General features: G+C 39.0%; 1 protein-coding gene across 2 annotated transcripts in view; it reads left to right on the forward strand.

Annotated features, from left to right (window-relative positions):
* The window catches only part of LOC105689208 (opioid-binding protein/cell adhesion molecule homolog), a 99118-nt gene extending 87905 nt beyond the window's left edge, over positions 1–11213 (forward strand). For both annotated transcript variants that reach the window (XM_048657995.1, XM_012406060.3), the window contains exons 7-10: positions 1091–1240; positions 1805–1861; positions 7910–7978; positions 8148–11213. In XM_048657995.1, the coding sequence (XP_048513952.1) occupies positions 1091–1240; positions 1805–1861; positions 7910–7978; positions 8148–8347 (476 nt within the window). In that variant the 3' untranslated portion in view covers positions 8348–11213. The remainder of the gene's footprint in view (positions 1–1090; positions 1241–1804; positions 1862–7909; positions 7979–8147) is intronic.
* The last annotated feature ends 1157 nt before the right edge of the window (positions 11214–12370 follow it).

The following is a 12370-nucleotide window of genomic DNA, read 5'->3' on the forward strand; positions in this document are numbered from 1 at the left end:
CAAATTTTTCACCCCGCTGCAGGGAGGGGGCAGGGGGTGGGGGTGGGTGTGTGCAGGTGAAACGTGTGCGGCACATATAACTCGTCCAACGTGTAACAGCCACCGCTATTTTGCCCGACGTCGTAACCGTTGAACGTAACGTTCGACCTGCAGCTAGCTCGACGCCGAGCGTCGCGACGTCGTAGGGCGCCCGCTCTTTTCACCCCCGCCCCCCCCGAAACCCCCGAAACCCCCGATTCCCTTACGTCGTGTGCCGCGCGACGACGCGACGTTGCGATCGCCATCAATATTACGACTCAATTTCTTACCGCGGTATAATACGAGCGCCAAAAATGGCCGCCTTTGATGCCCCCGGCTTCTATATATTTTCATTACAACGCAACCTCATAACGCGTGAGGCTTTTCCCGTCACTCTTTTTTTCTTTTTTTTTTTCTTATTCCACATGTATAATAATCCCGAACGTTTTCACATCTCAGTCATACTTTTCTCATATTTCCAATTCCATTTTTTTTTTTTCTGTTCGCGTTGGTTTTTTTTTTTTTCTCTTTTAGTTTTCAGATACTCCGGTTGTAACCGCGAAATGTACGACGTTTTATTATTTCGCGTATTGTACTCTATGTAATATTACCGCGTTGACCGAGTTTTGTATATACACGTATACATACATACCGGTATACACGTACGTATGTACACAGTGTTCGATGTACGCAGAGTGCACGGTGGAAGTATTAACTAGATATTATTAGCGTTCTCGTTAAAATCACTAATTGGAATATAGTCAGGCCGCCGGCGATTTTGATCTATTGTTATCGTCTCTCATTTTATCATTTCACTCGTCACGTAAATGCGAATAACTATTTTTGCAACCCTCTTCTCCCCCCCTCCCCCTAGTTTTTCAATTTCTCTTTTTCCATTTTTCTTAGTACCTCTTTGTTCCAGAGTTCCTCTTTGTTTCGTCCTGTTTGATTATTTTTTATTTTATCTTCCCCAATACGCCCGCCCACTTTCCCTCTACGTTGCAAAAAATGACGACGGTTCGATGACGAAACCAAGAGAGAAAAAACAAACAAATCGCCATTTTTGTTGCAGGTGGAAAATACGAACCGATACTTTTCGAGGACGCTTACAAGGTTCACATGAATCTCACCATCCGATCCGTGGGACCTCAGGATTTCGGAGCCTACAAATGTGTCTCGAAAAATGCACTCGGCGATACGGACGGAAGCATAAAACTTTATGGTAAGTTTTACGAGAAGCAGAAAAGAGAGAAAAAAAAAATCAACTCAACCGAACGGACTCCGTTGTTCTCTTTTTCTCTTTTCGTTCGAATCGCTCGCGTTGAAATTTGACTCGGTGATCCGCGTATGAGAAAAAAACGGAAAAAAACGAGGCGCTGAAAAGAGGATATATCGGTTGATTTTGATTCTCCCGATACGTAATTTATTATATTACACGTCGTACGTGTATGCCACATACGCTCGCGGAGATGCGCGTACCTACACCTGTGTGTGCGGTATCTGTACCTATTTGAGGAAAATTTAGTGTCGCTTTAATCTCCCCCATAAATCTCTCGAGCCGAATCGTTAATCGCACCTGCCGTTGACGGAAGACTTCAACGTAGCGTACACCGATGTATACCTATATACCCATGTACGCACACCTTTTTCGAATACATTTTGCTCGCAATCGGCGTCCGGAAAACGCGTGAAAAAAAAAGAATCGTTCCGACGAAAATATTCTCCCACCTTTCGTCCGTCGTCGTATTGCATTTCGTTTATTTTATTCTCAACTTTCTCGTTTCAGAAATACCGTCCGCCTCCGGATCACGATCGCCTTACGGCAACGGCACCAAGTACAAAGGTAACAAAATAATCTTCGCGATTCTTGTTTCGTTGAAATTTCGTTTTTTTTTTTTTTTTCTTTCTAACGACAGAAAAGAAAAGAACATTTCGATTCAGAACATTCGTCGTATCGCTCGCTTCGCGTCGTGTTCGGTCTCCGCCCTTTCGGGCCATCTCTCGCGAAGCGACCTGTACGTAATACACCTATTAGTAACGCGAGTCAAATTTGTCCGGTTAAATTGGTAGCAGATATTGAGGGGGGTCGGTCGGTCGGCCGCGTACGACCGCGTTACACAACGTCGTAACCCGCAGTGTCGCGCGCGTACATTATACACACATACCACATCGTTGGTTAATTTAATAACTCGAACTGCAAATAATTGATGCCGCCCGACAGTTTTACAGGTGAAATCGAATCACTTTGCGCACAACCGACCGACCGAACACCCTTTTACTCGGTGTACATGCACAATTAGACGCGTGTGTATTCGAACCCACGACATCAGAGGCTATTGTACACGATAACGATATTAACGAACGCGCCTCCTCGTTCGCCGCATGCCTGTAACATATTCGATGAAGGTAATCGGCGAGATGCGACGAAACAACGAGAAATGAGATAATAAAAATCGTCGACGTTCCGAAAATGGGGGGGAGCGGGGCGGGAAATTTTTGAGATGTTATGGAAAAATTTGCGCGGTTAACTTGAAGGGTCATCGACAACTTAACGTTACCGAAACACGCATCCCCGTGAAACGTATATAATGTACCCGACGATTGGAGTAAATAAAGTATCGGTACATATGCATGTACTTCGCGTACAGTTTGGATAGCGTGTTTTTTGAATAGTACTAATTAATACGATATCGGATCGGATTCCATCGGCTTTCCGTCCACTCGACTAGCCACTTGCCGATATGGAGTTTTTTCTTCTCGTTGTTTTTTTGTTCCCTACTCTTTTTTTTTTTTTTTTTTCTTTATCATCGATAGTTAGGTACGTGTGCGGATCGCCGATTCACAGATAGAGACGTATCGTTGGAAGTAGAATTTAAATGAAAAAAAAAAACCAGAAAAAAAAAACCAAAGGGGGATGAAATAATAGAAGAAAATAATGAAAGGAAAGTGGGGTGGAAGCGTAGGAAGTTAAGTTACGAGATTATCCGTAAGGCGGATTGGAAGGTTGAGAAGGGAAAAGTGACTTGGTTGTACAGCGTATACGAAAGCGCAAACTGCATCCCGCCAGTTATGACCAATTGACCCGTGAGATTTTGGCTAATTGCTTTTTTAGTTAAATAAACTTTTAATTGAACTTCTCCGCCCCCGACTCGCCCCAAGGCCCCCCCCCCCATCCCTCCAACCCTCCCTTTTGTTCATTTCTTACGCTACTTATGCACACGGATATTGTACGCACACCGTACGGTACAGTGTAATACTTTATCGAGGGGATATACGGATATCGCGTCGTGTAAACCGGGAAGAATATTATTATTTTTCCCTCCCCAGTTTTTTTACCGCCTCAATTTCCACCCCTTTCGCGGATTTCTCTTCCCGCACTTTTCTTCTCCCACTCGGCGTACTTATGTACACGCCACACTTTTTTTTTTCCACATACGTTCATGTATAACATCGGATCGAATTTCATTTCAAATAGAAGATATAACGTAATCGCGGATCGAATTACACAAATTATTTCCTTCGACAAAGAAAGGAGGACGAATTTTTTTTTTTTCTTTTCCTCACACTCTATCCTTTCTTCTATTTACACGTCTCATATTTATCTGTGAGCGGATTCTTTATCATTTTCGTTTTTTTTTTCTCTTTCGTCCATCCGATTTCCTTGTGATCCGACACTGGGGGGGTCGTTGAATAATTTTTTCCCGTACGAAATTCACGAAGTTATGTGTACATCTGGTCACGTTGGCTAGACCGTGAGGTATATAATATATATATGATATTTATCGCGGAGTCACGATGGCCGATACATAGGTGGGTGGGTGGGTAATTCGTAGATGAGGTATACATATATATGTAAATATATATGTATAAGTTAAAGCGTAGCAATTCAACTTTGAAATTATAGCCCGTCAGGCGGTTTAAATCCGGAAATCGATTCCCTGTCTACACTCGGCCACTATCATTGCTTCGTTATAGAGTCGGAGTTCACTTCCATAGCTCCGTAAGCAACCTGCTGCCGCTGCCGCCACCGCCGCCTGACGTTTGCACGCCCCGTACGTGCAATAGATTCCAGCGTTTGGTTGAAAGCTTTTTAATTTAACCTAATCGCTATGTACGCCGATGTATTTATAGTGTATATTCATGTACGGTTTCGTCGGACGCCCGGTAAGAACTAGGGAGAGGTCGAACCTTCGCGATCGATTTCTCAATTTTAAACGAACTCCTTCTGTTTGTTTTTTTTTTTTTTTTTCTCTCGTTACGTCCATCTTTTTCCCTACCCTTCGATTTCTCGAGGGTTGCGACCTTCCTCCTCGTCCGTTTTTTTCTTTTTTTTTTTTCACCCAACTATCGTTTTCACTCCGGTTAAGATCTCCTCGCGCTGTAGGTGAGTGTATTTTTTTTTTCACTCCTCCTCTCGAAGACATTCGAAAAATTTTCAAAGCTCTCTAACGACGTGGGTGGAAAAGCTCTCAAGCTCGTGTCCCGTATGGGACCTCTTAGGGGGAAAGCGCATTCGTGCGAAAAGTGCATCATCTCTGGAAAATAAGCCGGCGGCCGTCTCTCTCTCTCTCTCTCTTTCTCTCTCTGTGTTCGCTTAAATCTCCCATCTACTTGTGTCGTCTACGTATACATATATGTTACGTGCACCACTCGAATTTTAAAGGACGTGCATTTCGAATAACGTGCACTGCGGACACACGTTATACGCATTGACCAGTTCATCGCGGAGTCCCTCACTTGTCCGAGGGTTCTAAGCTCGTTTCCATTGTTCGAGGTGTGCCAAGCTTTCACGACGTAGTAGCGAAATAGGAAGCGCGAAGAAAGCTAGAAAGGAAGAACGAGATAAAATGAAAGGAAAGGAGAAAAAAAAAAATAATGGGGGAAAGAAATAAGCGGAGCGGGGGGGAAGAAGGACCCGCGGAATGAGGAGTGGCGCGTGTCTGAAATAAATCATTATGTTCCATGAGCGACGTCCGTCGCTCCAGAAGGAAAAATCCGGATTGAGAGTCTCGCGTCTCCGTGGATTCGTCTCTTTGCCTCCTAGACTCTTTATTAGGAATGTGTACGGAAATTATTCCCACAAACCGAGTCGAAGTAAAAATGAAAAGGTGGAATTTGCGGAGGACGATTTAAACGAAAGAAAACTGAAATATGTTTGCTTCGTTCTCCTCGTTGTTTTTTTTCTTCTCATTTCTTTCGTCATTTTCCTTCGGTGTTATTCGATTCGATTTTTTATATCTTTTCAAAAATCGTTTTTTTTTTTTTTTTCCGTTCACGGATGTCGACTTTATTTCATATATATATTTTTCAGCATACGGACCCTCTCGAGGAAGTCGCTGCTGGGTGCAGCCGAAAGACCGAAAGACCGAAAGACCGCGAGAACGTAGCTCGTGGAAATAAATATATTTCCGTGTAGGAAAGGGAGATAAATGATGGCGCATTATATGACTAAGCAAAAGCGGAATTGATAGTAGAGCTTGCGGAGTTCATGCGCTTATTATATAGCGGACGTCGGGGGGTTGGGGGGGGTTGGGGGGTCGCTTTTCAGTTTCAATAGGTATATAGGTATACGAAAAGACGGTATAAATACATACAGATAGGTATACGTGTAAATACATATAATATATGTATGTGGAAAGCGACGCGAGCCATCCGACCAAACCGCACGACCGTTGCCCCGTCAGGAAATTGCCAGTTTTGCAAACACCTGAGCTTACACACGTGATATCCATACGGAGGAGGGCGTTTTTCATGTGACGTCTGTAAGGGCTCGTTACACGTTATCGTATTGTTGGACGAAATAAAGCCTCATTTCGGACCGAGAATTCAACCCTTAACAATTATCTACCCCGAGCTCTAGATCCTTCTCTTTATTTCTCCATAATTGTGCCGTTTCATTTTTAATTCACACAGAAGTACATAAGAGCGATGACGATGACGACGCGCAAAGTGACGAACGCTTCGCACGGCGGTTGTCAAAAATGATGGACCGTTTTTTTTGTTTTGTATTCTCTAAATCTCGAAAGTTTTCGATTTCCGAGTCTGTTTTCTCGAAGAAAATTATTCTCATCCCCGCCCGAATTATTTCCAGATCCTTTTTCGCATTTGTACGGTGCAGGGTAGGTATCCTCGGGGTTGCTTCACTCGAGCTTTCGTTTTTTTTTTTTTTGTTTTTGTTTTTTTTTGTTATCATTTCTACTTTTTGTTCGTCCGTTCTTCCTCTGGGGGGGGCAAAACTGACGATAGCATTGCGATATTTATCTTACCTCTCGGTACACGCGAAATCCAAGGAGATGCAGCGAGGATCGTGTGTATGTATGCGAAACTTACCCATACACAGACACAACTATGCGAGGATATCCCAAGCGGCTTAACTTTTATTATTATAAAAAGATCGTAAAACGTCAAGTGGAGAACGGCGTGTACGGAGGTGAATAAACTTTGGTCATGCGAGAACGTAACAGGCTGCAAATAATAATACGTCGCCATTCTTTTCTTTAACTCAAGACCCCCCCCCGTCTCGACGTTCCCCAACGGAAGCAGGCAACGGGGCCACGTTTCTTCATCGACTCTTCTTCTTCATTTTTTTTCCTTTACTTTTCTTTCCACTATATTCTACTTATTTTTCTTCTTCTTCTTTGATTTTCGTTTCCCTTTTCTTCCTATTTTCTTTTTTCTTTTCTTTTTTTCTCTTTTCTTCTCTTTGCATTTCCTCATATTTTTCTACTCCACCTGCCACTGCATATATTTACATGTTTCTATACGATCTCGTCGCGTACACACGGGTACGGTAAGATACGTGTGCCGCAAAATCGCAAAATCTTCTTCACCACTTTCCGCTCCCTGGCTTCATCCTCGTCTCGAGATTCCCCCTCTTCTTCTTCTTCTTATTCTTCTATTTTTTCGCTATTCAACGACCGCGACATTGTAGTCGTACCCAGGTACAGTGAGTACAACCTATGATATACGTAAAATCGCGTCATTAAATTTCTAGTTCTATTCGCTGGGTAAACTCCGGAGATTTTCATTTTTACCAAGCGAACACACGTACCCTCGATATCCTGGCGGTAAAAATATCTCGCGTCTACCCCCGGTTATCGTCTACTCCGGTTATCGTTAGTTCAGTTGCGTTTCGTATCGCGGCATCGCCTAAAAAATTATCGAGCATCCGACGATTAATTTTTTCTCATCTATCGAGCGATGGAAACAAAAATGGACGTCCGTTGGGTCGTCCGAAGATGGAATTTCTGGTCTATTTTTTTTTCACGCGAGGGGCGATGCACCGTGCGTGCATGGGATGTGGTACGAACCGGCTGGCGATAATCTATTTTATAGATCCTCTCGGGGCGACGTAGTCGCACGAAATTGCATAATATCCTCTATATTCGGTCTTGACGCGGCTTCGCCGGATATGAGAACCGTTTGGTTTGAATATGTTCCTCCGCAGCGCGGTGTGTCTGTCTATCGTTGTAGTTTACAACCAACCGCTGATTTATCGCGATCCCAGACACGTCGTATACCGTTAAACGTATGTAATATGTGTATGCGGCAAACGCGTTCACGGGTTCACGCGATTTTCAAAATTTCCCATCGATCGACCCGAGTTTTGTAACGAATTTAAAATTCGACGAATCGATTCCAGAGTCAACGATCAAGTCCAATTTAATTATCGACCGTCGTACGCCCAACCACCCTGTGACCTGTGCGCAAAAAGGTCGCGAAAATTATCGTTCAGAATGAGAGAAAAGTAGAAACAAACTTTTCAATTTTAGTGAAAATTTTGCTGATTTGGAAAACGGATGAATGAAACGAAAAAGTATTTTTTTAATTACCTGATGCATGTCTGGTTATCATTTCGTGTGTTTTTTTATTTTTTTTTGTTTTGTTTCAGGTAAACAGAGAAAAAATAATTACGGTAACAATTTCATCGACGACGATCAGAATATGCTCAAGGAAAGAGGTAAGATTTATCGGACGGAATAATGAAAATAGAGAAAAGAATTTTTACATTTTTTTTCGCTTTTTCGTTCTTCCCACAAATTTCAATTGGTTCGCACTATTTTTGAGAGGAGAAAAAAAAAATAAATAACGAGAAAAGAAAAAAAAATGGAATCGACTAAAATTCGCAGATTTGAAGCTACGGGGTCGTAAGGAAAATGGAAGGGAGGACGAAGAGGATTACGAGGATTCTTCTGGTGCTAGAGGAACGATATCAAGTAACCACTTTCCGGGATGGTTAACCCTTTTCCCCGTCGTTGCGTTGCTTCTGTCATTGACATTTCTTCCGCATGAATCTACTTTAGAATTGAGAACGCTTCGTCCCGCTTGAAGAACTGCCGCTTGGAAAATAACAAAATTAACCAAAGACCCCGAGATTAATTGAAAAATAAAAATGGACGTTTTAACGGATAAACCAAAAAACCAAAAAAAAAAACAAATCGATACTCACATCTCATCCTCGCCTGTAGCCTGTGTAATGCGTGTCTACGAAAATCACGTACCTACCTCAACAATTTACTCGTACGTGAGCAAAGAAATGAAATGAAATGAAAAAAAAAAATAGAAAACCGAATCTGATTGAAAAAATAAATTTCAAAAATAGTTCACACGTACGTATATTGTATATTTGTATTTCTATCGATTCTCGGTTAATTTGACGAAATTTTTACGCTGACAATAATAATAATTCTGTTCGTATGTACGTAAAATAGGAAAGAGAAAAAATAAAAAAAGGAATCGATTAATTAATTAAACAGACGATTGTAAATCATCGGGGCGAGTCATCGATACGAATTTATATGTTATATACGTACGTGTATTTAGGTATAAAAAATAACACAATTTATAATATCCAATCGATAAAATGAAAAACAAGTAATTAATTAATTTATTAATTGAAGACACAAGGCGAGGTGTGTATAAATATTGAATTACACATATATATACGAATACATGATGCAGTGTATGATATAATTAAATGCGCAAGATGTTCGGTATCTAGTTATATAATATATAAACATATATACAGAAATATGATAATTATATATCGTATAGATATTATACGAAAACGCTTGTAACGATGATGTAAATAGCAAAATCTGATGAAAAATTTATCAACGATTGAGAAACTAAAACGATTTTTTTCAGAAATAGAACTTAGAAAAAATAAAGAAGATGAAAACAAGGATTTATAAATGTATAAAATGAGATGCGACAAAAAAAGAAATTGAATTTTTTTAGCCGATATGTTGTAACGTGCCATTACATGTATAGTATGTAACGTATACCTACTTCATCGTGGTCATGCCGTTTTAGAATTTCCTTTCAAATTTCTCCTTCTAGTTTGTTCGTCTTTCTACATATACAATTAACGATTAATTAATTTCCCATTGACTTATTCTTGATTTTATTTTTTCTACATACTATTTACACATTATCATATAAAAATATGTATATACCTAATATGTATACTTGTACATCTAGAGTGCGGCTTTGAGAACAAGGAGAAGAAAAAAGAGAAAAATAAAATACAAAAAACCAAAAAAAGAAAACCTGAAAAAAAAAAAAACTTAAATATCCTATTTATTTATCTAATCTATAGGAAACGAAAAATAAAAATGAGAAGAGATAAAAAACAGGCGAGAAAAAGAACCGTATGAATTAAAATGACCCGCAGCGAGTTGTAGATTAAAAAAAAAATAATAATAATTTAACAAATAAAAACGAAAGAGAAAAAGAAAATTTATCATTTGCATAACGACGTGCGAGTACGACCAAAAAAAAAAAAAAGAGAAAAGAAGTAAAACGATCAATAGATTGAAAAAGAGAAATTTCTATTTATTTTTAATTTTTACGAATGAAACTAGATAATTAATGATATATGGTAATTAATGAAAATGATGATAGTCATATACAATTAGAATTAATAATACCTACAGTTAGATGTAAGTGCGGCGGAATTTTTTTCACCGGGAAAATTATAAGTGAGCTTGACTTTATATATTATACTACAAGTGCAGATGAATTAGACGATAAGCACCCAACGATACATTTGAATAATGTATAAGTGTATAAATATTATACACCGTATATCTAGTGTACATATAGATATATCATTATTGTAATAACGATTATAATTATTAGGATTATTATTGTATATTGTAAGTAATTTATTGTATAAATAATACGTAAATTGTACGCGCTTGAATTGCAGCATAAATATACCAGCCTTGATACAAATTTCACGATGTCGTCGTCGGCGTCGTCAATAAATGAAATGAGAATTGAATTTTGATCTTTTTTTTCCTATTGTGCAGAATAGTTTTTTTTCTTTCTTTTTCATTTTCTCTCTCTCTCTCCTTCTTATAGTTCCGAATGAAAATTACCGGCGTCGAAAGAAAAAAAAACAACAAAAAAATTGGCAGCTCACGTATAATGAAATAAGAGCGAGAGAGTTGATGTAATAAATTTCGCTGAATATAAATGCGAGTTATCTTTGGTTTAATTTGTATGAATAATTATGCTCGTTTTAAGATTATTCATTAATACAGCTTGTCAAGGTGTATCATATACCTGTCTAATGAAGTGGGTGTGTTATATGTACGCTAATTAATCATTTCGGAAAGCCAAAATGATTGACTCTATCGAGTAAATTAACCGCACTTGACTACTGTTACTTTCATTTTAGTTTTCTTTTTCTAAACTTTTAGTACCACCTCATCATATCCATTGATACAATCAATTTAACGGATCGGTAATTATATTATTTCAATTATGCAAACGTAATGCCAATGATTATCGAAGTACACATCGCATTATATATACACGTGTAGTAGAATTGAATAATTGAAAGATTATCAACGCGTGAAAAAGGCTTGAAAAATTTTAGGTGCCCATATGTGAGTAATAGACATACAAATATACATGACAGACGTTGTATATGCACTCAATTATATGTATATGGGTGAAACATAGGTTCATTAGCAGCTATATAAATATATATTATATTACGAAGAAGAGAAGAAAAAAAAAAAAAACTACAATTGTAATAATTATATTTGTACAATTATTAGATTTTAAGTTTGTAAATAATATGATAAGAATATATAAGAATTAGACAAAGCGTAATGTGTAAACCGTAATTATAACTGACATTACAACAAAAATAATAATAACGATATCGATAATTATATTGATAATAATTGTATAATATACATTTAATTTTCGGAGGTCGAATATTTTACGACTCGACAAATTGATTTTTTTTTTCCCGAAAATTATTTATCGTCGTTGATTTTTCTTTTTTTTTTTTCATATTTGCTACATGGCCGGAGTCTTCTTCGTCTATTGAATGAAAACTGTGGAAACGGGAGTAAAAGATGAGGAAAAAAAGGAGAGAAAAATGAAAAGGGAAAAGAATCAGAAGTCTAAAGCTGGCTTCACGGAAAAGTTCCTTTCGGATATCGTTTCGTGTAGCGCCTATAGGTATAGGGTTCGAATTCGACTTTGTCGAAGGCCTAAAGTAGAATACACGCGGTTACCGTTAAGCCAGAGTCCGCTTACGGTAGCTCAAGCGAATTTTCGTCAACCCCAAATCCAATGAGAGGTAAGAAACTCAGATTTCCTTCTTCCTTCCCACGTCCCATTTTATTCATTTATTTATTTGTCGTTGTTAGTTCACTTCGATTTTCTTTTTGTCACAGGCCGAAGCTCGGCTTAGCCGGTTCACACGGATCGAATACAATATCGAAACGAAAGCTCGGAGTTTCATTCGGTGTCCCGAAATAACGGGGGAAAAAGGAGAAAAAAAAAAAACATTTGATAAAAGAAAATATGTACACATATATATATATATTTATCGATAAGTAACAAACTCCGACTCACCCTTTTGTGCGAGTTAAATTCAGTGCAACTCGAGCGGGATAAGAATTGATGCAGAGGGAATAGAGGCAGCGAGGAGAAGAGGAAGAGGAAGAAGAAGAAAACGGCGTTTTTTTTTTTTCTTTTTATTCGATATAATGGGAAAATATCCGGTATCAATACGGATAGGAATACACACGGACATCTTATTAAATTTATCAATACTTTCGGAAGTGAATCCGGACCAATAAATATATTCGAGGTTCAACGGATATCCGCGACATTTCAACCGCCAATTCTTTCACTGATCCAGCTTTCCGCGAAAGTCGTATTATCGCTTGACTGGCAGATCGCGAAAATCTAAACCACCCCTTCGAGGATAAAGCTGGCTAAATCAGAACCCCATCCTCGCCTCCCCCCTCTCCTCGCTTTTTCTCTTTTCTTTCCTCTTTTTATTTTTATCTTCTCTTACCTCCGCCAACCCCTCTTCTCG

The sequence above is a fragment of the Athalia rosae genome, chromosome 7, assembly GCF_917208135.1.
Source record: "Athalia rosae chromosome 7, iyAthRosa1.1, whole genome shotgun sequence".
Lineage (NCBI taxonomy): Eukaryota > Metazoa > Arthropoda > Insecta > Hymenoptera > Athaliidae > Athalia > Athalia rosae.